The sequence below is a fragment of the Martes martes genome, assembly GCF_963455335.1.
Source record: "Martes martes genome assembly, chromosome: 5".
NCBI classification, from domain to species: domain Eukaryota; kingdom Metazoa; phylum Chordata; class Mammalia; order Carnivora; family Mustelidae; genus Martes; species Martes martes.
In genome coordinates this window covers 118,267,147-118,292,655 of record NC_137892.1, presented here as the reverse complement: position 1 = coordinate 118,292,655, position 25,509 = coordinate 118,267,147, and the positions used below count along the sequence as shown (strand labels likewise).

At 41.1% G+C, this 25,509-nt stretch overlaps 1 protein-coding gene across 1 annotated transcript in view; it reads left to right on the top strand.

Moving 5' to 3' along the window:
* Positions 1-1,410: 1,410 nt before the first annotated feature.
* The window catches only part of ITK (IL2 inducible T cell kinase), a 66,073-nt gene continuing 41,974 nt past the window's right edge, over positions 1,411-25,509 (top strand). Inside the window, exons 1-3 of the mRNA XM_080803731.1 lie at positions 1,411-1,698; positions 23,155-23,259; positions 25,082-25,163. Coding sequence (XP_080659857.1) covers positions 1,561-1,698; positions 23,155-23,259; positions 25,082-25,163 — 325 coding nt within the window. The 5' untranslated portion in view covers positions 1,411-1,560. The remainder of the gene's footprint in view (positions 1,699-23,154; positions 23,260-25,081; positions 25,164-25,509) is intronic.

Genomic DNA, 25,509 nt, shown 5'->3' with positions numbered 1-25,509 from the left:
CTCTGAAGTGTTTTATGGTCATTGTCTTTTTTAACTGTCTAACCCAGTTTGGTGAGTATTCATTCAACACATTTTTTTTTTTTAACATCCCTTTATACGTACCAGGCATTGTGATTCTTGCTGAATATGTAACAGTGAGCAAAACCACACATAGTCTTTACCATCATGGAGTTTCTAGAATAGTAGGGAAGAGAAACACTAATGCAAAAATCACCCTCCAAAATGTACAATGACACCTGTCATAATGAGTATAAAGAGAAAGCTGTAAGGGCTCATCTGCGTATAATTGGCAATTTTGACTCAAGGACACCAGGAAGGCTTCCCAGAGGAAGTGACATGTAGGCTAAGACTTGCAGTATAATTTAGAGTTAAAACAGGCAAAGCAGGGCAGAGAAGCTGTTTTAAGGCAAAACGAGCAGATGTTCGAAGAGATGTCAGGGGTATGCATGAGGGCTGGGGTGAGAATGGGTGAGCAAGCTGTGAAATGAGACTGGCAAGGAAACCAGAGAGCAGCCCTGTGGTGCCTTGTATAGGGACACTCATCCCCTTTCACAGATGAAAAACCTGAGACTCAGAGCTCTTGAGAATTTGCCTAGAGTCTCCCAGCTAGTTAGATGGTGGAGCCAGAATTCAAACTGTGGTAGAGAGAGTAACGGATCCCCTAAAGATGTTGGTGCCCAATTTCTGGAACCTGTGAATGTGTTAGGTTACATGGCAAAGAGGAATTAAGGTAGAAGATGGAATTAAGGTTGCATAAACTAATCTTAAAAGAGGATGATTATTTTAGATTATCTTGGCAGGCCCAGGGTAAGCACCAGGGTCCTTAAATTTGGAAGAGGGAGATAGAATTGCTTATGGTTATATAAGGTAAGAGAACTTGACCAGTCATTGTTGGCTTTGAAGATGGAGGAAGGGAACCACGAGCCAGGGAATTCGGGTGGTCCTACAAGCTGAAGGGGCAAGGAAACAGATTCTACCCTAAAGACCCTCCAGAAAGGATCACAGGCCTGCTGAAACCTGGATTTTAGCCTGATGAGACTCATTTTGGACTTCTGAACTACAGAATTATAAGATAATAAATTGTGAACCACTGAATTTGTGATCATTTGTTACAGCAGCAGAAGGAAGCTAACACACAACCTATACCCATTGGCTCCACAGCCTGTCATCCCACCCCGCATGCAAGAATGCCTTAACCGTCAGCCAGGCTAAACCAAGGACTGTAAAGATTAAACTCTAATGCTTCCTACCACTTTGAGTCTAAGATTCTTCAAATATCATTTCCAAACCATACAGCAAAGGGTGTGTATAGTTTTTACATATGCCTTTAAATTTTGTGAATTTTGAAAGGATGTGGTTATAGCCTTTGACATCAGAGGAGAAGCTCCACAGTGTTGACTGAACACTGATGAAAAGATAACACTGGAGGCAAGGGGCCTTTCACAGCTCTCGGAAAATCAACCGCCTCCCCAGCGCGTTCCTCGTGCGTTCCTCGAGCCGTTTCCACTGGAGGTGCCACGGGGTGATGCCCACGGTGCCTCCCTTCCCAAGACTTGGATCATGAACAACTTTATCCTCCTGGAAGAACAGCTCATCAAGAAATCACAACAGAAGAGAAGAACTTCTCCCTCAAACTTTAAAGTCCGTTTCTTCGTTTTAACCAAAACCAGCCTGGCATACTTTGAGAACCGTCATGGGGTATGTGAGCACTTTGTCTTGTCTTTTTTTAAACAGTATTTTTTTTTAATTTAGAGTGGGCTGAATTATGAAGATATACATGGAATAAAATCAAGCCAAAAGGTCCACAGACATGCTTGCTAAATAACAGCCTAAAAAGTACAGTAAGAGTCATCAGAAGAGAAGGTAGAAAAAAGTCCAGAGGTGGAGGAGTTATATTAAGGTGACTTTGGTTCTAAAATCTGCAAAAGAATAAGTTTAATATTCATTGGTGGTTTTTTCCTGCAAGTTTAAGTTTAATTATAAGATTATAATATTTTATGTGACAAATGTTATGATTGGATAGAATTTGAATTTCATCTGAAGTATACTAGATTTTATGGGACATAGATTAATAAAATATTAGCATTTAATGGGACCTAAGGGATGATCTCGCTCAGCTTCCTTAATTTATAGTTGAGGAAACTGATACTTGCAATAGTTAAGTGGTAAGTTCAGTGTAATGTTTTTGTTACTTTAATTCTATTTGTCCCAATGGTCATTACTCACTTACTATCTTGGAATAATATTCCCTGGGCATTTAATTATTTAAAATTTACAAGGTCCAATGGTAAATTTTTTTATCCCTTGGAAAACTTCAGGAGACAGGGACTGTCACGATGTTATGCAATATAGAGCAGTGGTTCTTAGCCAGAAGATTATAGCTACTTAGCATCTTTATATGCCTAGAGATATTCTTATATTCCACATTAGTGATATTGTTACGATTGCTCATGTTGCTCTGTTATCACTGATAATAATACTGTTATTAGACCAAACTCTACTCCTCTCTAGGTGACTGAGCCTGAGCAAATAAATGCCTGTATCTTTTTGCACCAGATTCTTTCTTTCCAACATGAAAGATCTGAACATACTACCTATAACAGTCCTTTGTTCTTTAAACATTCTAGCACCTGTTGAGCCCTTCTCAGCCAGTTCTCAAAGCGTGTGTGTGACTTTTGACTCTATCATTGCATTATTTTTTTCCCATCATTAGGGAGGGAAGGCAGCGTTTTCACTGATATTTTCCTGCAGGGGAAATAACATTAGGGGCTTGGTGGAGACTTAGAGACAAAGGCATCCCCATTCCTTGCTGGGATCTGCCTTCATAGGCATAAGCATGAATTTGGAATCTTTTGAGAGCCAGGCTTGGACGTGTGCAATGAAGTGGAGCCTCAAAGGAGGCCAGGCTGGGTATGGAGCCTCTGGATGCCATAGTTGAAATCAGACTGCTGCTGCTTTAGAGGCTCAGGCACGCTCACCTTCAGCAGACTTGCATTGGTAACGGTCAATAATCAATCAGAAGGCATATGGAATTACTTACCGGCAGGGCCCCCTTGCTAGATACCCAGTACATATTTATTGACTAAGTTAACATTGGGTTAGCAGTCAGCTCGGAGGATTCATCATACACAACTGAAAAACCACATGGCATCGGTCAATTTTCTCTCTTACTGTGATATTGGAACTTCTTGTTTCATACTGAAAGAGCAGTCATTTCTTTTAATTATTTTTTCCAGAGCCCATTTTTCAGCTTTCTCCAATTTGTTTTCCTGACATTTGTTTTCCAGGCATTGTCAGCTTTGGTTAGTGCTGATTATTTTTGAGCAGCGTTGCTGTTTGTGGGCTGTTTGGTGGTGAATTCAGTACAATATTATATGCAAACAATCACGCAACCAAGTGGTCTTAATTCTGAATTTTGTTGGCTATAATTTGCATATAGGCAATGGTGTAAAATCACTGCCTTATTCATTTATATTTTTAAGATTTTATTTATTTGAGAGAGAGAGAGAGAGAGTGCACAAGCAGGGGGAGGGGCAGAGGGAGACTCCCCACTGAGCAGGGAGCCCTATATGGGCTCAACCCCAGGACCCTGGGATCATGACCTGAGTCAAAGGCAGACACTTAACTAGACTGAGCCACCCAGGTGCCCTTCACTTATTTTTTAGTTATTATAAAAAGAATTCCAGAACACTTAATTCTGGGGAACCACAAGCTGTAGTTCTTAACATTTCCATATGGGATATAACAGATATGTCATGTACAAACATCAATTTTTTTGTTTTCTAATGCCTATGGTTTATATTCATATACAACATTGATAAAAGCATTTCTTCAAATATTATAAAAATCCATTAGATATTTTTCCAAGGTCATTGAGAAAGTCAGGTGTGTGAGCTATTACTATTCATGCTCTATGTATGTTCCATTGTTTAGGGCCATTGATTTGCACACAAGTGTGCACCACGTATCACCTATACAAAACAATAGCATAACACTTGTGGGAAGAAACGATTTTAAAAAGATTAAAGCCTTAGTCCTACCATCTGTGAAGTAGGTGTGGTAATAGTATTCACTTCGTGAAAATATGGTAAAGATTAACAGATAGAATGCATTTAGACTGAACTACTTGAAATTACTACTCAGTAGATCAAAAAAGGCGAGAGATTAGCAATTTCATAGAGTTCAACTTAATATATGAAGTATTTAATATAAGCCCAGCTACTTAGTAAAAATTAGCCATTATGTGTATCGTCATTATGTCTCTGAAGGAGCAAGCAGGGTGACATAACACATTCACTTTCAAATGAAGGAAAACATTAAAGTATTCTTCAAAGTCAGGCTAACATCGGGGGCCTGGATTCTTTCTACTCGGTGACTAAACGCAAGTCTGTGGAGAGAGATATGTATGCACGATGAAATGCAGGATGCTGAGCCAACTATCGGCCCTCTCGAGGTCACCACTTCTTTTTCACTCTTCTTATCTGTAAAATTATGTTCCTTGCAGTTTTAAAATAATCCTACCTGCTCAGGAAAAAAAAGGTCTGTAATTCTGCAAATGCAGTAAGTCTTTTTCCAACTCTAAATACCCATTTTCTAACCTTAGATATCCATCCTTAAATATCCACGTTCGTACTGATGGAGCCTCTTACTTTAACATGGATTTGGGTCCGGGTAGTGAAATGTGCAGGTGTCCTCAGTGGAGGCGGGAAGGGCCTTCGCCCTGATGCAGGGGGCCAGAAGGAAGCCTAGAGTTGGCAGGTCATGGCTCACTGGCTGGTGTGCTTGCAGACAGCTCCCCGTGCCTGCCAATTTCTTTGCAGAGTGGTCCGTGATGCCTGGCATTCTTTAGCAGAAGACAATGAGATCGGGGCCCCGTGGTGTGTGGGTAGAGGTTTAAAACTGCTGTGCTGGCCGTGGCAGAGGAGAGTATCAGGGAGCCCCCATCCATAGTGTTGGCAGATTTCTCATGTCAATACTCCCGTTATGGCCCATTTCAAACTGCCGTTGTATTGTCTACTGGCTCCCAAAATTCCTCAAAATTTAACCGTCAGCCCTCACGGGCCATAGCAAGCCAACTCCGACACATCACTGGGCCGCTTTACAAACGAATCATGTCACAGAGGTGGTCACCAGCTGGGCAACGTGCCTGGTTGCACATGAGTGCGAACGGATCCTTTCCAGGGGACAGAGAGAAATGGAGGGCCCTGGGTCCTTCCAGTAAGCGCAGGATGGAGGGGGCGGCATAGATGGAAACAAGCATCACCAACTGGTGAGTCCAGTAGAGCCAGCTAGCACTGGGTTCAAATTCCGGCTCTGTCAGCTTCTGGATGTGGCTCTCGGGCAAGGTATTGAGCCTCTTTAAGCCTCTGTTTGCTCTTTGTAAAGTGAGGACCCCGATCCTACCTACCTCAGGCGATGCTGAGTATTTCATGAGAAAGGCACGTGAGAAGCTTGGCCGTATGGGTAGCACCTCCATCTTCAGAAAGACTCTCAGGAGAATTGCAAAGGTTTCCCTGTTTTAATGTCTCTGCACCTTCGAGATTAAGCCTGTGCTGCTCACAAGCATGTGGGAGCCATTCCATGTATGTAGGGCAGGATAAACAGTCAAGGCCACTGTGCTAGTCAGTGTCTGGTCATGGGTCTCCACTCCGCACGGGCTCTTCCTGTGAGCCTGCAGTCTGATCTAGCCACAGAAACATCTCTAGGAACATGCATCTTTCTTAAAGATCGTCCCCTTCCCTTGCTTTTTCCTTGCTTTCCTTGCACGTCAAAAACATAGTTTCTGGTGTCATGCACATCTGGGTCAAAGACCACCTCCTCACTTATAAGCCACAGTTTTGAGTAAGTTGCTTAAGGCTGCATGACTCTGCATAAAGCTGTTTACATTTTTTGGAACGATTAAACATTTCGTCTTCATCTTGTTTCTTTTAGTGAGAGGGAGGTTACCATTATTTCAATAATCATAATAACTAATATTTACTGAACACTTACTAGGTATCAGTCACTGTGCTAAATGTGGATTATTTCATCTAACCCTTACCACCACCCTCTAAATTCAGAAATGGTATTATCTTAATTTATAGAGCAGGTAATGGAGGCAAAGAAAATTTCAATAACTTGTGTTGGAAGAATTTAAATAACTGCCACGTGTTTCTAAGGTCTACACAGCACTGCCGCCCCCCCCCCTCCCGCCACTGATATATGGTACTTATTACTATTAGCAGTAGTGACCCAGGGCAGTTGGGACCTCCTCCGGGTCACTGCAGCATGCACAATGCCTTCCTGCTCTAAAGTCCTCAGTGGAGAGGGCAGTCCAGAAGATCAGCAAGCCAGGGCAAGGATTTTCTGCAGTGAAGCATGTTGTCAGCTCTGTCATTTCCACCCACACTCCAGGACAAATCTTTGTCTTCATTGCTTCAGGGAGCCCCACTATGTGTTCAAAAAGAAATGAGAGCCGTGGCCAGCTTTGTCTCCTAAAGTTCCTCTAGAATCTTCTCTCCATTTTCTATGATCACTTTCCCTATGAAAGCTGCTAGGTGCTCTCACCTGGGACTGCTACCACCTCCCAATGGTCTCCCTGCACCCACTCTGCCCCAGCCCCCCACAACCCTATGCCCCACACAGCAGCCAGCATGGCACATGGTGACTGGGATCATGGCCTGACGATTCTTACTGGAAGCGGACATGTCCCTGCAGCGCTTCTCCCCTTAGACCTAGAGCAGACACCAGAATCTATCACAGGCCGTCCTTCGTATCATCTCATGTCTCCTTTTCTTCCATCTATCTGGGGTCCAACTACATTAGGTTTCCTCCAATGTTAAGGCCCGCATTTTGAACGTCACTTGCTTGGGAAGCCTTCCCTGATTCTCTGGACTAGGTCATCTGCTCCTGTTATCCTCTGCTTAGCTATATCTGTCCTCTCTTCAGAACATGTCCAGAGTCAAAATTACCCATTTATTAAAGTGATTAAAGCGATTATTGTGCTAATGTCATTCCCCCACCCTCCTTTAGATTATAAGCATTACGAGGGCCAGCACCCAGTTTGGTAAAGAGGGCATCACCAGTGTCTATAACAGTGCCTGGCAAACACTACTCATCATTCACTATTCGTGGGAGGAAGAAAAGGAGGGAAAGTGCAAGGACAGGAGGGGTGGGTACCACTGGAGAGGTTAGAGTTACACAAATGAACCCCTAGAAGAACAAGGCTCAATTCCAAAGAGCAGAGAACAAAGCAAGTTATCTAGGACTTCAAAGGGAAGAGTTCTGGTGTAGGAGTAAGTAAACAAGGCTCCCTGGAGGTAGAAGTTCATGGCCCAGGTTTGAAAGAGGAAGAAGAGGCTTCAGGAGGTTGGAATATTAAGAGTTGGGTCAGAGAGGCACCTGTAGGAGCCAGCAGGTGGGCAAGCCCTCCTCCCCTACCTCTTTTTAGGAGAACAAAGCATTCTGTTCTCTTTGTTCCTCCTCACTGTCTTACCCTTCCTTCCCCTCTACAGCTAAACCCTTTGCTGATAATATTCTTAAAGCTACCTGAGCATTTTTGTTTGCAACTTTCATCAGTCACAGTCTCTCCAGCTCATTCCTACGTGATTGAGTTGCCTTCTGGCTGGGACTTGCTGACACTTGAGGCTCCATACAATTTATTATCCATGCAATATCTAGAATGAACTTTTAAAATGACAAATCAGGGCTTACTCCCGATTTTAAAGCCTCCCATGGCTGTTTAGAGTATTTAAGTAAATCTTCAGCTATAGCCTACAAGACTCTTCATCCGGGGATCCCTACCTGCCTTTCCGATTTCATTTCACACCACACTCCCTTTATCCACCAGGCTTCTACCACATCTGCCTTCTTTCTGAGCCTCGAACCCTCCAAGCTCATGCTCCCTCTAGGGCCTTTGGACACAGCCAGAACTAGGGTAAGGCAAGTGAGGGGTACACCTGGGGGTGCTCAGTCTCTGGGGTATGCAAGTGCATTCATTTTTCCTGCGGTCAGGAGCACCCCAGGCTTTTGGCAGGGCTGGTGCTTGATTCCTTCTGTCTGTTTAAATATTTTCTCAGGATCCTGTTTTGTTTCTTTTCTAAGTACATAGATACTTCAATACATCAGCATTTGCATGTATTAATTCTTTATTGATGTGCTTCCCTGTTTATTTTCTGTGTATCCCCTGAAGGACCTTACTCATCACAGTATCACCAACACCTAGAACAGTGCAGGGCACACAGTAAGGGGCCAGTAAATACCCAGGGAGTGAACAAAGGTTGCAAAAGTCAAATTGAATTCAGAAGAGCATCTGGGAGCTAAAAAATGTGGGCCTTGTTCATTGAGGCCAAGGGAAGTAAGGATCCAAAGCAAAGTACTTTGTAAGTCAGGCCACTCAAGGCCAAAAATGTGCAGTTCCAGCGTCCGCCTTAATGGATCTTCTTTGTGAATTGATTTTGCTTTTGTGACATGATGTTGATTTTTAAGGAGAAAGCCAGTGGATAGAGAGTTTTTGTTTTGGAGGCAAATACTCCCACATTAAAATTAAATTTGATTCCTGCTGCTCAGGGACTGGTGTATCTGACAACCAGTATTTGCAGTAAAAATAGGCCATGGAGCAATACTATAAATGACTGGAACGTCGGTCTGGAAGAAAGGTTTAACCGGAAAGCCCAAGAGCTCAGTTTCTTGAGGTATGAGGTCCACGTAAAACAGGACGTCTTCATTTCAAACTCAGAAATGGACTCCAGAGAAAATCATTTTAAATCTCTTCTCAAGTTTTCATACATCAAAGATTAAATCTTCATCTCTCCATTTTCTTTACCAACTAGTAATAAATTCTTCTACTTGGTGAGGTATTACGCTTACTGAAAAAGCAGATCTTCCAGGATCTAATTTTCATTCAGAGGTCAGTCTGGGTTTGACCTCATGACACAGCAGGTCTTCCCTTAAAGTGATCCAGGGAAAGAAATAGAAGCTCTGAAATGGTTTTCCATGCATATAAAATTCCCTTTTTAGATCCAGTGTCTGCTCAGGTCCTTGAAATTTCAATAAATTTGTCAGTGTTTAAACTAAATAGGAACCTGACCCAAAGTCTTATGTTGTCAGGTAATTCCTATAAATGTAAAGGTATTTTTAAACAAACTTGTAATTATATTTTCCTTTTTTTTAATATTTAAAAAGTCACAGAAATACCTCTTATTATAGAAAATTCAAAAACAGGACTTCCTCCCCCAAACTACACTATTTGTATCAACGTTATTATTATTATTATTATTATTTTTAAACTTAACACTTAATCAAGGAAACATTTCTTTTTTGGTGTATAAAGATTCATTCACTTGTTTAGCAAACATTTCTTGGCATCTACTATGTGCCAGGCTCTGGGCTAGGTGCTAGGAGTACAGTGGGAAATGACAGAGGAAAGGTGTCTACCCTCACCAGCTTGCATGCTAGTGGAGAAAGCAGACAACAAGCAAGTATATAAATACATGGGACATATAGAGACAGTAGTAGGTTCTATGGAAAGACTAAGCCGTAGCTGGGGCTGAGTTGCGAAAAAAGGTGGCCAGGGAAAGAATTTATATCCAGGCTGAGGCCTGAAGGATGAGAAAGATCCACTGACATAAAGAAATGGGGGAAAGCATTTCAGGCAGAGGGTACTGACAGTGTAAAGAATCTGAGGTGGAAAAGGCTTGTCCTATGCGAGGGACAGAGACTTAAACATACAGAGTTCAAGACAGGGTTTCTTGCTGACTTCTTATAGCATCCCTCTTCTGGGGATACTTTGTCTGGAATCATCCTACTCCATGTTTTGGTGGAAAGGTGCTTGGTGTACCAACACGGAGGACCTCGGGACCCGCACCGAGCTCAAGCTGCCATTAGCAACAAAGACTGAGGACAGGTTAGAATCAGGTTCGATCCACACTGATTAATCACAAGAGGCACAGCAGCAAACATTCATATCCCCACACTATTTTTAAAAATTAATAAAATTACACTCAAGAGTTCTATGTGACTCTTCTGTCTAAAGATATCAATTTACAGTCTCTGTGAAAATGAGCGTTGCTCTTGTGTGGACATCAATTTTAAGTTATAATCATAATGCATGACAATTTTGTATTGTACTTTATTCATTTGTTCTTTTATAGAGACATTTCTACCTATCTATGTAGTCTCCAAAGTAATCATTTCCTCATGATTTTTGTCATGATCAAATTAGTTCACTTTGGAGATATATTTATCTATTCCATGCACCTGAATAAATTGATGAACTTACCCTCTATTCTTTGACATTCAGGTTGTTTCCAGGTATGGTGAGAACACTAAAAAATAGTATTAAATCTAACATAAAACCTTCTCCTTTTAAAAATAATCTCCTCATGATCTAGTACTGTGTGTGGGATAACTGTGTCATATGGTAAGATATATTTTTTTAAGATTTTATTTATTTATTTGATAGAAAGAGATCACAAGTGGGCAGACAGGAAGGCAGAGAGAGAGGGAGAAGCAGGCTCCCCGCCGAGCAGAGAGTCAGATGTGGGGCTCGATCCCAGAACCCTGAGATCATGACCTGAGCCAAAGGCAGAGGCTTAACCCACTGAGCCATCCAGGTGCCCCTAGGGTAAGATATTTTATGGCCTCTATTGTTTGCTGCTATATCATCTTACAGAAATTAAAGCAATGCATGGGCCACAAGAAGTTACCAGAACCATTAGAGAAGACTATGCTTCTAAGAAGGAACCCACGAAAATGAAAGAATCCCATTGTTGTGGTGATTTTCAAGTGCGCTATTTTTATAGGCTTTGAATGTGATGGTGAGAGAGAGGGAAGATACATAATATATTTCTTAAAGATTTTATTTATTTATTTGACAGACAGAGATCACAAGTAGGCAGAGAGGCAGGCAGAGTGGGCAGGGTGCGGGGGGCGGGAGCAGGCTCCCTGCTGAGCAGAGAGCCCGATGCGGGGCTCGATCCCAGGACCCTGAGATCATGACCTGAGCTGAAGGCAGAGGCTAAACCCACTGAGCCACCCAGGCGCCCCCATAATATTTTATACATAGATAAAATAATTTGATTTAAAGTCAGTCTTACGTATATGTAGATAAACCCACCCACCTGTGGAGCAGAATTTAAGGAGTGTCAAAAAGCTTCCTCCTCTGCCAAAGATCCCCATTTTGTTGATGAGAAAGGAGAGGCTTAGAGAGGCTATGTTTTCCTAGGCCACATATCTGTGACAAATATTGAAAGCTGTATTAAATGTTCATCAGGGGGTATTTTCAAATCTAAGCTTGTTTGGACTTGAGACATCATGTAATAGAAACCATGGTGTCTGAGAAGAGAGAGCTGGGGCAAAGATTCCATTGGTGAGTTTCCAACTCTGTGTAACGGAGGTCCTCAGTGGGGACCCCCGAGCTTACCTGAAGGACAGCACGGCATTATCACCACCAACAATAACCTGCATCACCGCAAGGAGAGGACTGAACAAATTCCTACGACTTTCCTCTAGTAATCCTCACAGTTCCCTGAAGAAGATGAAGGTAATATTCCGTCTTAGAGAGAAAGCAACTGATACACAGAGAAGTTAAGAAATTTCGCCCAAGGTCACAGCTGTGGTAATAAGTGTAAAAGCAGCCTCGCACCTTGGGCTAGCGTAATTCCCTCTGCTCTGACCCCACGAACACGTGCTCTTCTGATACCACTTTGGTCGCCTTTGAATCTCCTTCTGTGAGAATTCTCTGCAAAACTGACACAAGCATCTTGGCCATTCTTTTCTCACTGTGAGTCTGTGAAGTCGCCAGTGTCCTGTGAATTTGCAGTGTGCTTCGGTGGTCCTGGCCTCTGCAGGCTGACCGGAACGCACTCACGAACTTGTAAACCTGACGCTCTGCTCCCGGGGTGACCTCTGCCGGGGAAAGGTGTCATATCGGCCTCAGCACTGTTTAGTTTACCGGAGTAGCTAATCATCATAATGGCTACCCCTCATTGGGCACTTTCTTCGGATAACATTCTGGGACTGCATACCCAGAGTGGTAATATAGGAAAGACCAACAAATAGGGGTACAAGCCAGCAGCCCAGAAAACAAGACTGAAGGCTCTCACACCAAATGCAGCCCCTCTTCACAGTCTGTACTATGGCCAAGTGCATGTACAGCGATCCAATTACGTGTTTCCCAAAGTGGGGAACCATGAGGTGCACATTAGATGGTACATGGACAAATCTGATTTTGACATTTTTTTAAAAGATTTTATTTATTTATTTGACAGAGAGATCACAAATAGGCAGAGAGGCAGGCAGAGAGTGGTGGGGTGGGGGTGGAGAAGCAGGCTCCCCACTGAGCAGAGTGCCCGATGCGGGGCTCGATCCCAGGACCTTGAGACCATGACCCAAGCTGAAGGCAGAGGCTCAACCCACTGAGCCACCCAGGCGCCCCGACAGTTTTAATAGTTATATATTTATTACAATTTACTTTAGAAAAGAGTATTTTTATATGTATGGAGGTGCTTTAAAAATTCCTTTTAGAATAAATTTGTTGAGGTGAAAAATCAGTCCATTTAAATAACAGCATTAAGTATATGGGACCAGTTGGTGGAACCACATAATGGTGGAGATTTCGTGGGTAAGTTGTAAACCAAAGACTGGAAACAGTGAATCCGTGGAATTAGCAACATGAATCATCTTTCAGGATTCTTTGCTTTTAAATAACAGACACTTAGTCTGCTCAGAGAGGGAAGTGTGACATCCCCCTGGACGTGGGAAGACAGAGACGTGCATCCCTAGAGGCCAGGGCACTTGGAAAGCCGAGCACGGAAGAGATCTTCTCAGCCCCCCTGCTCGACCTAGAAAGCTGTGAGCTGGGGGCAAGGGAGCCTGCTGCCACAAATGTCTGACCCCCACATTTCTCTGAATTCAAGAGAAAGCTGGTAGAATTCTTGAAAAGTCCATTATAAATCTCAGTGAGATTAGGTTACTGCTATTTACGTTGCTTTCCTCTGTGTTGCAAATTGAAATTAGTTCACAAAACAGAACTGTCAGTGGGATGATCTCTTGCCCCCTTGCCCCTATGCCTATTGGATTTCAGGTCTCTGTATGAATAGCCCTTTTATTAGACCCTCTTCTGCAAAATATAGACTAACTTTTTTAGAAATTCTTGAATAGATAATACATTCACATAAATTTTGTTTTGTTTTGTTATTTTTTTTTTAGTGTTCCAGAATTCATTGTTTATGCACCACACCCAGTGCTCCACGCAATCAATACATGCCTCCTTAATAGCCACCACCAGGCTCACATAAATGTTTTAAAACTAGTTACAAAATGTTAGGCAAGGGCCGACTCCCACCCTTGTCCTAAGCTGTACCACTTCATGGCCCAAAAGCAACCAGTATAGTCAATTTCTTATCCATTCTTCCAATGATGCTTTATGCACATATATGTAAATACAGATAAATATTCTCCTCTTCCTTCTTTTTATACAATGATGGCATACTGTACACACACTTCTTAGCCTTTCTTTTGGTTTGTTAGCAATACCTCTTAAAGATCAAACCATACCTATATACAAAGAGCTTCTTCATTCTTTTTTGTGGTGGCATAATATTTCATTGAATGGTTAAAAAGTTATCTTAATGATGGACATAGTCTGTTTTCCAATTTTTTTGTCATTGCGAATGACAAGGAACAAATAACTTTATCTGTATGTCACTTTCTATATCAATATGTCTGTAACGGGTGATTTTGCCCATCATTGGCAATGTCTGGAAAAAAATTTTAATTGTCATAGCTGGGGAGGGGAGTGCTACTGACATTTCTGGGCAGAGCCCAAGGTGCTGTTAAGCATCCTACAGGGCACAGGACAAACTCACAGCAAAGAATTATCCAGCCTGGAATGTTAATAGGGCCAAGGTTGAGAAGCCTTGGTCTATAGAAAACGTTTCTAGAAGTGGAATTGTTGTAAAAGGGTATTTGCATCTGTTGTTTTATTGAATATGACCAAATTATTCTCCAAGAAGTTGTGCCAGTGAACACTCCCCAGGTCCGCATGTGAGATGCACGCTTTGTTAAAACCTCACCATTACCATATGTTTTGATCTTTGCAAGTCTGACGGGTTTAAAAAATGATATCTCAGTATAATTTATTTGCATTTCTGTTTTTGTAGTAAGTTTGAGCATTTTTTTTCATGTATTTTAGAGCAATCTCTATTCCTTTTGCCTGTTTTTCTATAATCTTGTTAGTATTTTCCTTAGTAATTTGTAGGAGCTCTTTCTGCAATCTCTATTCCTTTTGCCTGTTTTTCTATAATCTTATTAATATTTTCCTTAGTAGTTTGTAGGAGCTCTTTCTTAGCTCAATCTTTTGTGCAGACTAGTTTTGAACTACATTTTCATTGTTGAGGTATTGGTATCCACCTGCGAATCATTCTGGAAATCTTTTCAAATCATTTCTTTTTTTTTTTTTTAAGATTGTATTTATTTATTTGACAGAGATCACAAGTAGGCAGAGAGGCAGGCAGAGAGAGAGGAAGGGAAGCAGGCTCCCCACTGAGCAGAGAGCCTGATGCGGGGCTTGATCCCACGACCCCAGGATCTTGACCTGAGCCGAAGGCAGAAGCTTTAACTCACTGAGCCACCCAGGTGCCCCTCAAATCGTTTCTATTAAAACTTTATCATACGGTTCATACTCATCACTTTCTGCTGCACACTTAGCCTTGCCTGCTGTTCCTTCAATCAACCAATTAACAAATATTGATGGAGCATCACCTCTGTGCTAGGGTTATTTTCTGAAATGCAGTGAAATTATTAATTTATATGCTTTGGCTACTAACTCTCCAGTGTTTGAAAGATATACGAAAAATATACTCTTTCAAACTCCTTAAAAGTCCACATAGCCTATTCTGGAAAGAAGGGAGGTTTTGAAAGAGCTATCACAGGGCAGAGACAAAATGTGCAGGACGACTGGAGGATCTGCTTCCCCCGGCACGTAGCACTTGCTTCTTGCTCTCGGTTTCTACATATCTCCTTTTCTCTCTGCTCCCTTTTGAAATCAAATCTTAACAAACAGGCTTTTTTTTTCTTTTTTTTAAGGCTATGATCCCTAATACCTTTAACTAACATGAATGAGGCCAGGAAATTATTCCTGAATTATTGCTTCACTTCTAAGATAAATATACCCACATAAAAGTACAGAGTTGCCTTTTTAGAATCTATGGAGAAAATGGCTATCGCTCAAGAAGACGAGAGGACCCGCCGTGAACTTGAATCTCCATGGATATAGAAGAGCAGGTGACAGGTGCTTCCTTGCTGCCACTTAGGACTAATGGGGTCAGGAGGCCACAAGGGCAAAAAGCTACATCATTTTGCACACACAGCATTCGACGTATACCCCTCACCCCTCTCCCATAGTCATCTGCTAAGGTTGTTGTACAGTGTCTTGTTTTTAAATTTATGACTGCTTTAGAATATTATTTTCATTTTTCTGTTGAGTAAATTTACATGCACACTGCAAAAGCTTCAAATATTGCAGAAATACATAATGTACACAGGCAAGTGTGCCATAGTGCCACCCACAAGAGAGAGCCAGGAGTTAGCAGTGCTCCTTTTGTATTATTTCTTTGAGTTTTGCACATACTATTATATATTTTATTTCTTTTCCCCCAATGAGATGATGCTCCATCTATGGCTCTAAACCTTTTTTCAGTTAATATATATATTTTTGTTCCTCTATATAAGTTGCTTTCTCTTTTGGCTACAGAGTAGTCACAGGATAGTTGAACCATAAGTAATTTAACCATTTGTCTATTGGTGAATATTTACATTTCTATGGGTTTTTAGTGAAATAAATAATGCTGTTATGAAGTCCTTTTCCCTACATCTTTATATATTTTAAACAAATGTTTCTATCAGATAAATCCGATAAGGGAAATCTTTTGTTCCTTCCCCTTTCTTTCTTTTAACCATTTTTAAATACAATAAAAAATATATATGTTCACTGTAAAATAGTGAAACAGTATAGAAGAATATAAGATTAAGAGCAAAGCTCTCTACTTCCTACTCCCAAATTCAAGAACCATTCCCACAAGTGTCTGCTCTTAATAGCGTCTCGTGAGAAAATACATTCATAATTTTAAGAAAGGATCCCATGGAGTGCCTGGGTGGCTCAGTTGTTAAGCATCTGCCTGCAGTTCAGGTCATCATTCCAGTGTCCTGGGATCAACCCCACATTGGGCTCCCTGCTTGGTGGGAAGCCTGCTTCTCTCTCTCCCACTCTCTCTGCTTGTGTCTCCTCTCTCACTCTCTCTCTCTCTCTCTCTCTCTGTATGTGCCAAGTAAATAAATAAATGAATAAATCTTGGGGGGAAAAAAGATCCCAAATTTCCCACTGAAAACTATATGAGAGTATAGTCCATTATCTTTTTTTTTTCTTCTTTTCTTTCTTTTTCTTCTTTTTTTGAGTAAAATCCTCATCCTCTTGGGTAGTCAGGGTGTTACTACTGACAAGATGGCCGACTGTAAGGGAGTGTTTTTCCCACAGCACCACCAACCTCATCAAAAACCACATTGTGAAAAGCTAAGGTGAGGAAAGCCAGTTGATTCTGGTTTAGCTATGACTAAAAGAAAAGAGGAAAGAAAAGAAGGCAGGTGTGGGATGGATCATAGTTTCCTGACTTTAAGTCAGCCAAGGAGCCTCAAAATCTGTCCCCTTAACTCCAGATTCTTCCAGAACAGCAAAGTTTTGTGGACAAAGGGCCCAGTGAAGATGGGTTGGGGGAAGAGAGGAGCCAGCAATAGCTAATCTCACATTGCCCCAGTGTTTTAGAAGATACTACATTTTCCATCGAGACAGTAATGATCACATCTTTATATTATTATTATTATTGTTGTTGTTGTTGTTGTTTTATGTTAGTCACCTTTCAGCACCTCATTAGTTTCTTTTTTTTTTTTTTAAGATTTTATTTATTTATTTGACAGAGAGAGAGATCACAAGTAGGCAGAGAGGCGGGCAGAGAGAGAGGGGGAAGCAGGCTCCCTGCTGAGCAGAGAGCCCGACGTGGGGCTCGATCCCAGGACCCTGAGATCATGACCTGAGCTGAAGGCGGGGGTTCTAACCCACTGAGCCACCCAGGCGCCCCACCTCATTAGTTTCTGATGTAGTGATTGCATCTTTATTGGTTATCAGGCCACATACTGGGTGCCTTTCCGTAGCTCAGGTCACAGTGACCCCCCACAGCAGCTCTCGGCAAACCTACTACTCTTCACAAACTAAAAGAATGAAGAAGAGTGAAGAGAATAAGCCCAAAGAACTGAGATGACTAGCCCTGTGCTACTTGTCACCACAGAGATTCAAACCATGTCTTTTGCGAGTTCTAAATCTCTGCTTCCCCACCCTGCACCATGAGTCCCCTTGGTCATCAAAGGCTTCTGTTGAGTTGGGAGACTGGGAGCGAATTCGTGGGCTACCTTGAGCATGTTTTGCAGAGAGGATGAAACTAAAATCCAGGAAGGGCCCTAAAACCCATCTTAGAACTGGCATTCTGCTGTGTGTTTGGGGGGGTGACCCCCCAAATCAACCACTTAAGTTTCATTTTGCAGGATATCAGTTTTAATTTCAATTGTGTCATTGTGTGATTTCAGATTTGTACAATGTACTAAAGGCCAGAAGAGGCATTGAGCAAAATATTTGAAATGCTTTTGGTTAAAAGTATCACCAGAAAGATTTTCCAGTCACAAAGAAACTCTGATAAAGGCAGTTTGTGGCTGCTTTTATGGTGTGATCTGGGAAAGTCTGAAATGTATCACTCCACTTTGAAAAATACTCTCTCAGCTAATACCTGAAATTCCATTATCAAAGCTCCTTCTTGGCTTCAGTCTCTAATATCTGTCCTAATCCAAACTCCTCTGAAACAAGCCAAGCTTTAGTCTATCAGTAAGTTAAACCCTTGGTGAATGACTGGGGAAGGTTTTGACAGGCAAGTGGGAGGAAAATCAGAAAGCAAAAGCCCTCTGAGAGCAAATGTAATACAGTTGGGAAGACCAGGAAATAGGCCCCTTCTGGGGTTTTGGTCTGATTTTACAAATAATTTGCAAATTAAACAAATGACTCTGAAATGTCAAAATCACCAGTATCGCCAGTTAAAAATTAACATTGTGCCTCCCAAATGGTGGTTCCTGGCTACATATTTGCCCACGAGAAAATCACCCCCCAAAATGTGGATGCAAGAGAACAGGGTCTTATTTTATGTACAGCATTTGGAGAAGGAAAGGAAGTAATACTCGAGTGATTGGCTTATCATTTGAGTGAGTTTATTTTGTGAGTAGGTTTATGTGATTTTTTTTAAAGCCCTATAAATTACCCCAATGATTCAAGGACTATGATCATTCTCACTTAAATAAAAAAACAAGGCAACTGAGAAGTTGAGACACTTGCCTCAGGTTGCACAGCTGGTTGGGCAAATGCAGGTCTACCTGACCTGAAAGTCCCAATCCTCTCCCACTCTGCCTCTCCAAAGCAGAAAGCTGAAATTTGGCTGTTTTTCAGAGGGGTGGAGATACCCTCTTTCATAGGTATCAGATACCTAACTTCTCACTGACATATCTGTGGGACTAGCCAAACAGCCAAGGAGCCAATGTTAATATCATCCTGAGGAAGCAGAGAACGAGCTCCCCCTTTCAAATCCAGCATAAACATTGCACAACCTAATAGAGCACAGACACTTGTCTGCCAGACCACAGCTTGTAGTATAGAGTATGCAACTGATTGTTCAGTGTGGAGTCTGAAGAAAGAAAATCTCCTGTGGAACGTCAGGGCAAATGCAAGAGCCATGAAACATAGTTGTTAAGCACTCAGCCTCTAGAGTCATAGACTTGAGCTTGTACTCTGCCATTCCACTTATTAAGAGACTTGATCTCTCAGAACTTCAAGGTCCTCACTTGCAAGGTGGGACAATGATACTTTGCATGATCATAGATCAAATGGGCACTGCAGAGTGCCTGAAGTATAAGACGTGCTAAAAAATATGAATCATCCTTTATTTTGGTTTTGTCCCTTGCCTCTCTCTTTGAAACTAACAGTCCGAAATTCTATTTTATATAATATATTAACATAAAAAGAAGGGATATTTAAGCTGTGTGCACAAGCGTAGACACCAACATCTTGTTGGGTAGTGTTTGACACATGTCAGGTTTCCAGGGGAAAGCTTTGGAATATGAAGATGGTATAGCTTTAAACATGGCTGAGAGAAGAGACAAAGACCAAGTGAGGTTTTGTGACTTGTACCCAAGTGATGCAGATGGAATGACAAGTAAGAATGAGAGCAGGTTTTACTGGTGTCTCTCTTTTCCTGATGGCTCTTGTGTGGCTTCCTTGGAAGGTTTACCCTGGCATTTTTCAGAAATAGCACAGTTGTTTGGGATGATTACAGGCAATCACCATTTCTCAGACATGGAACTGCGTATAGCTCACTGACCGGCTACTCCCCAGTCTCCAGCTGGGGGGATGCGCAGCTGGTCTCTTGTTGTCCACGTATTAGATCTTACGAAATTCAGACAACCCGCTTTAGGGAACTCATTTAAGAAAAAGAGTGGGTTTTGATGGTGGAACATGGAATCCATTCCAACAGAAACACAAACCCCATAGCCAGCTCACCTGACAGGCTGTTAACACAGTGTCTCTTAAAATCCATGTTTGAAATCAATGACTATTAAGAGATTAACAGAGATAATCTGAGGTTAGAAGAGAAGCCCTCCTTGGATATCTTGAAGCTGCACCATCCAATAATGGAGCCACAGCTATGTGTGATCGCTGAGCGCTTGAAATATGGCAGGTTCAAATTGAGATATGTTCTGCAATACACAATTTCAAGGACTTGGTACAAAAAAATCATGTATCTCATTAATTTTTAATGTTGATTACACATTGAAATAGTACTTTAGATGTAATAGGGTAAACAAATACATTCTTAAAATTAATTTTATTGTTTCTTTTTCATTCCTTCTGGTGTGGCTATAAGAAATATTTAAGTCCCATATATGGTTCCCATTCTGCTATTCTTAGATAGCACGGCTTTAGAACATCACACAGAATCTTTATCCACAACTCTGGTTAATACTTACTTCCATTTTATACCCTGATTATGATGATCCTAGGCTATTAACAACCAATATGTATCCAGAACTTTGCTACCCTAAGGCTTTGCTCTTGCTGTGAACTCTGTGCAAGATGTTTACCCACCCCCACACCCCCAGACTTCATGTCTGGCACCTTTTTCAACTCCTTGATCTTTTCTCAAAGGCCCTTTCCCCAGGCAGGCCTGCCCTGTCCTCAGGGTGGGCACATCAACCTCTTCTATTCTCTTTATGGCACTCATTTCTATTGTCTGCCTTCTCAACAAGACTATGAGCTCCATGAAGAGATCTACCATGTTCATCTCTCTATTTTCTGCTCTCAGAATAGCACTTAGCTTATAGCTGGTCCCCAGTAAATAGTTCCTGAAGAGCTAAATGCATTAGCCTTAAATCTGAGTGAGACTCTTTAAACTGTGTTTCAGCGTGGTGCCCTTCGTTCATCTCATTCTGACTGAGCACCTGCTGTCAGCCTGTCACTGTGCCTTAGGGATATGGTGAGAGAAGTCCTAGTCTCATTCTCAGGGAGAGTAGGACTTAGTGGGTTCCAAGCATAAACATGTCTTACAAACACAGTTGTCCTATTACTGCCATGAGCCTTTTGTTGCATGTTACTAGGTATACTACTAAGGAAATAATGCAACAGAGGTCAAAAAAAACAGGATAACCTCAAAGCTCAGACTCCATGTTTACCCACAGTGGCGGAAGGTTGTTGAAAAGGCGGCTCCCTTGTGCTCTTCTGTTTTCAAAAACCAGATTAACCATCTTAAAGAACTATGATTATGGGCAGAACCCAGGCATGTTTTTCTAGCTGTGGAAGACTCTAAATGAGAAGATATTGTGAGTTCAAAGGATACATGTTTTCAGAGGTTTTTAAGGGAAAACTGACCTTTTAATACAACTCAGATTACAAAAGCAAGCTGTAGACCACTGTGTGGAGCAGATGCTTGTTTTTGTTTGTTTGTGTATATATATATATATCTCTCTCCTATAAATGTGTGTGGGAAAGACAAATGCATTCCAAATGGTTAACCTTGGCTACTTCATGGTTGTGGAGGAGGGTAGAATGATATGACACTATAAATATCTTCTTAACATACTTCCATATTATTTTATTTGTTACAATGAACATGGATAAGTTCTGTACTTTCAAAAATGAATAAAAGAGTTTTTAGAAAGAAAATTTTAAAAGAAACACTACAAAGCATCCCTGTATTTGATAGGGATACTTTTCACATCTTGAATTTTTTTCATCTCAGTTCTGGCCTCAACAAAGGCCAACAACCAGGTTGGATTTCAAAAAAATAGAAAGTATAGACTGAGCTCACTTCTGGAGAATTTTATGATGTCATGGCTCTCTTACCATAGTTAGGACTGCATTAACCTCTTTAATTGGGATGGTACTCTTTATTGAGAGCACCTGTTATAAGCCCATTAATTTGTTTGCATATGCTCATTTTATTCTCTAAATAATCTTTCAAAGGTAGGCATTAAATATATCTTCACTTAGCATATATAAAAATTGAAGTTCGGGGAGGTAAGATGAGTTGCCCAAGGTCACAGAGGTTAGTTAGAGGTTGAGTCAGCTTTGCAGAGGAGAACTACAAAAACAACTAGAAAATAAGGAACAAGATGGCAATCAATAAATACACACCTATCAGTAATTGCTTAAACGTAAATAGTCTAAATGCTCCAATCAAAAGACATAGGGGACAGAATGGATGAAAAAAAACACACATGCACACAAGACTCATCTACATGCTGCCTGCAAGAGACTCACTGCAGACCTAAAGATACAGACTGAAAGTGAAGGGATAAAAAAAGATATTCTATGCAAATGGACACATACACACATAAATCCAGAGTAGCAATACTTACATCTGTCAAAATGAGACTTTAAAACAAAAATGGTCACAAAAGACAAAGAAGGACACTACATAATGATAAAGGGACCAATACAACAAGAGGTTATAACAATTGTAAATATCTATGCAACCAACATTGGAGGACCTAAATACATAAAGCAGAAATTAACAGACATAAAGGAAGAGATTGATAGTAAATAATAATAGTAGGTGACTTGAACACCTCACTTGTATCAGTGGACAGATCATCCAGACAGGAAATCAATAAGGAAACAGAACCCAACTTTGAACCTAGCCCTTTTCAACCTTTTGTCCAATTCACCACCATTTGCCACCTCTTTCTAAAAGATAAGGTACAATACAGTATTTTGCATCTGGTTCCACAGCTGAATTCAGTTCTATTCTCAGTGGAAGCCTGATTGTAGGGACTTGTGAAAGGCTTCTGTTCCACAAAATCTTTTCACTAACTAGCCTCGGACCCTGATAGTTAATAGTAGAATCTATCCCATTAGGTGACATCCCCTAGGATCCACTCTCCAATTACAAGTACTCTTAGAATTGAGTAACATGTAAAATCATTATAAATCATAACTGTTAATGACCATAATGTAAGCTAATTACCAAGGAAATAAATCTAATGAATTCCAAGGAAATGAGACATGAAGCCTGTAGGATGATGGGAGTGTGAAGAAGAGATAGTTACAGAGCAGAATCAGCAATGTCCTACAAGGGTGTCATTGTGGGATTGTTGATAAATATAAGGGACCTAGAGGAACCAGATTTAGAAAAGAAAGGTGCCAGTAAAGGTATGTACCACCATCCAGGCCACACAATGGATTGGCACAAAACAGAGAGAACGGGCACATGAATTGGTTTCCGTACTGCTCTCTGCATCCCAGCTACAATGATGCTGTTTGTCAAAAGGTCACTGAGATACAAGATGCCATGAGTAAATGATGTAAAAGTCAATCACCCTATCAAGAGACAATTCACAGGGTATGTTCTTCCAGGAATCTGCTCAGAGTGTCTCTCTGAGGTACAGAAGGCCGAGAAGTAGCTTCTGGATACACAAGGGGGTTAGTTTACAAAACTAATGGATCCTATCTAGTAGTGGATTTCTATAAGCAGCCTGGACAGAAATACTGTCTGCTCTATTCTTTAAATAGAATATGCTTTTTTCCTCCCACAGAAAAAGCGCACATTGAAGGGCTCCATTGAACTCTCCCGAATCAAATGTGTCGAGATTGTGAAAAGTGACATTAGTATCCCATGCCACTATAAATATCCATTTCAGGTAAGTCCACTACGCCTGAGGGAACTAGTCCCCCATTCCTTGGACAATGGTTGAAATCCTGTCATTGTAATAGAAGGTGGGACACCGATGACTCTGACCTATACTTAGATCTTCTACTAAGTCCAGAAGAAAGCTGCTGTGTTCTTTCTTTCTTTCTTTCATTTATTCATTCTATTCAACAAAGCATAAAACCTTGAAAAAGTTTTCGTTCCTCTTTTCTTCTTCTCTCATGTCTTCCCCACCTCAACAAAAATCCGAATTCTCTGCTCCTAGGTGAGAGAAAATAAACTATCAATGGCCCAAACTTAATATTCTTTAAGTACAATTTATTCATGTTTTGAGGCAACTGTTGATTATAAATTGTTTGGAGGTTCTGGGACAAAAAGACTCGAATTTTATAATGTCAGAACTATCTAGAGTTGTGTTGTGCAATACAGTAGCCACTAGCCACATGTGGATGTTTAATATTTAAATTAAACAATATTAAAAATTCCTGAGTCATACTAAGCCACACTGAGTGAATGAACATTTCACATGTTCAATAGTTATGTGTTGGACAGAACAGATTATAAAACATTTCCACCATTACAGAAAGTCCTACTGGACAGAGCTGGTGGAGGTTATCATTAGTCTTTAGGTTATGATATCATCCAAAACGTGTCATCACTCTTTGCATCTATGACTCCGAAGCAGCAGATATCTCCTTGCACATTCTAGGGTACTGTTCCTCTTTGCTGATTTGAGAGGTAAATATTCCATTTTTAATGTGACATAGAAAAGGATTCTTTTCTACCAGAAAGTTGACCTCCATGAGTTGAAATTTTTAGTAATAAAAGTAAAATGAATAGCATATATTTTCCTGTCATTAAAATCCTAATTAATAATGAATGTGGGAGGGGCCCCTGGGTGGGTCAGTCAGTTAAATGTCTGCCTTCGGCTCAGGTCATGATCCCAAGGTCCTAGGATGAAGCCCCACATTGGGCTCCCCTTGCTCAATGAGGAGTCTGCTTGTCCCTCTCCCTCTGCCCCCCCACTCATTCTTGCACTCTAATTCTCTCTGTCTCTTTCAAAAAAATAAATAAAATCTTTTTAAAAATGAGTACATTAAAGGGGAACCTGGATGGCTCAGTTGGTTAAGTGTTCACTCTTGATCTCAGCTCAGGTTATAAGTTCAAGCCCTGCACTGGATTCAACACTGGGCGTGGAGCCTACTTAAAGAAAAAAAAAAAGTACATGAAAAAAAACTGGTAAAATTCAAAGAAGATCTGTACTTCAGTTAGTAGTGTTAGACCAATGTCAGTTTCCTCGTTTTGAAACTGTACTATGGTTATGTAATAAGATGTTATCATTAAGGAGAGGTAGGTGAAAAGAACACAGGAACTCTGTACTATTTATGGAACCACTGGGATGTCTTATATTATTTCAAAATAAGAAGTTTTTAAAATCTTGGTTATACATTTTTCATCTACTTTCTTACTCTTTCATATGGCAGAAAGTTTTTTTTTTAATCACTTAAAAATTAATATGAGAAATAAATGTTCTGTCACATGGAGACATTTTGTCCTGCTGTTTTAATTTAGCAATGGCTTACTAGTAACATGGAATCTCAGACAAGTAGTCTGAGATGTGGAAATTCACCCTGTGTCTGCACAGCATTCAAATATCTGGATAAAAAGGACACCAGTCTCCTAAACACCTGGTAGTTTGCCTTTAAGTGACAGACACCTGAGGCCCAATCTTGGCCCCATATGCTAGGTGGGCCTACTGTCAGTCATTCATCTCTGGGTGCACCACTCACCTTGGACTCTGCCTATATCCTCAGGTTGTGCATGACAACTACCTTCTGTATGTGTTTGCTCCAGACCGCGAGAGCCGTCAGCGCTGGGTTCTGGCCCTTAAAGAAGGTAATTACTCTCCTGTGCCAATGGCTCCAAGATCCCTTGATGCTCTAGCAGGCTTGGGTTCCGCAGTAAGACAAAGGGCAGTAGATGGTCAAATATTTCTTGCTTTTGGTGTTGGCGTTGCATTCCAACCTTGCACCCTGGGCCCAAGAGGCAACGATCAGTACAGTGTAGGGTCAGCCAAATCTAGCCTACCACCTGTTTTCATAAGGCTCTGAGCTAAGGGTGGTTTTTGTATTTTTAAATGGCCCCATTTTAAAGGAATAGAGAAGAACCTCCATCTCATATTGATTTTGCCTGCTGGTGGACAAAACCTAAAATATTTACTGGTTGGCCCTTCAGAAAGAGT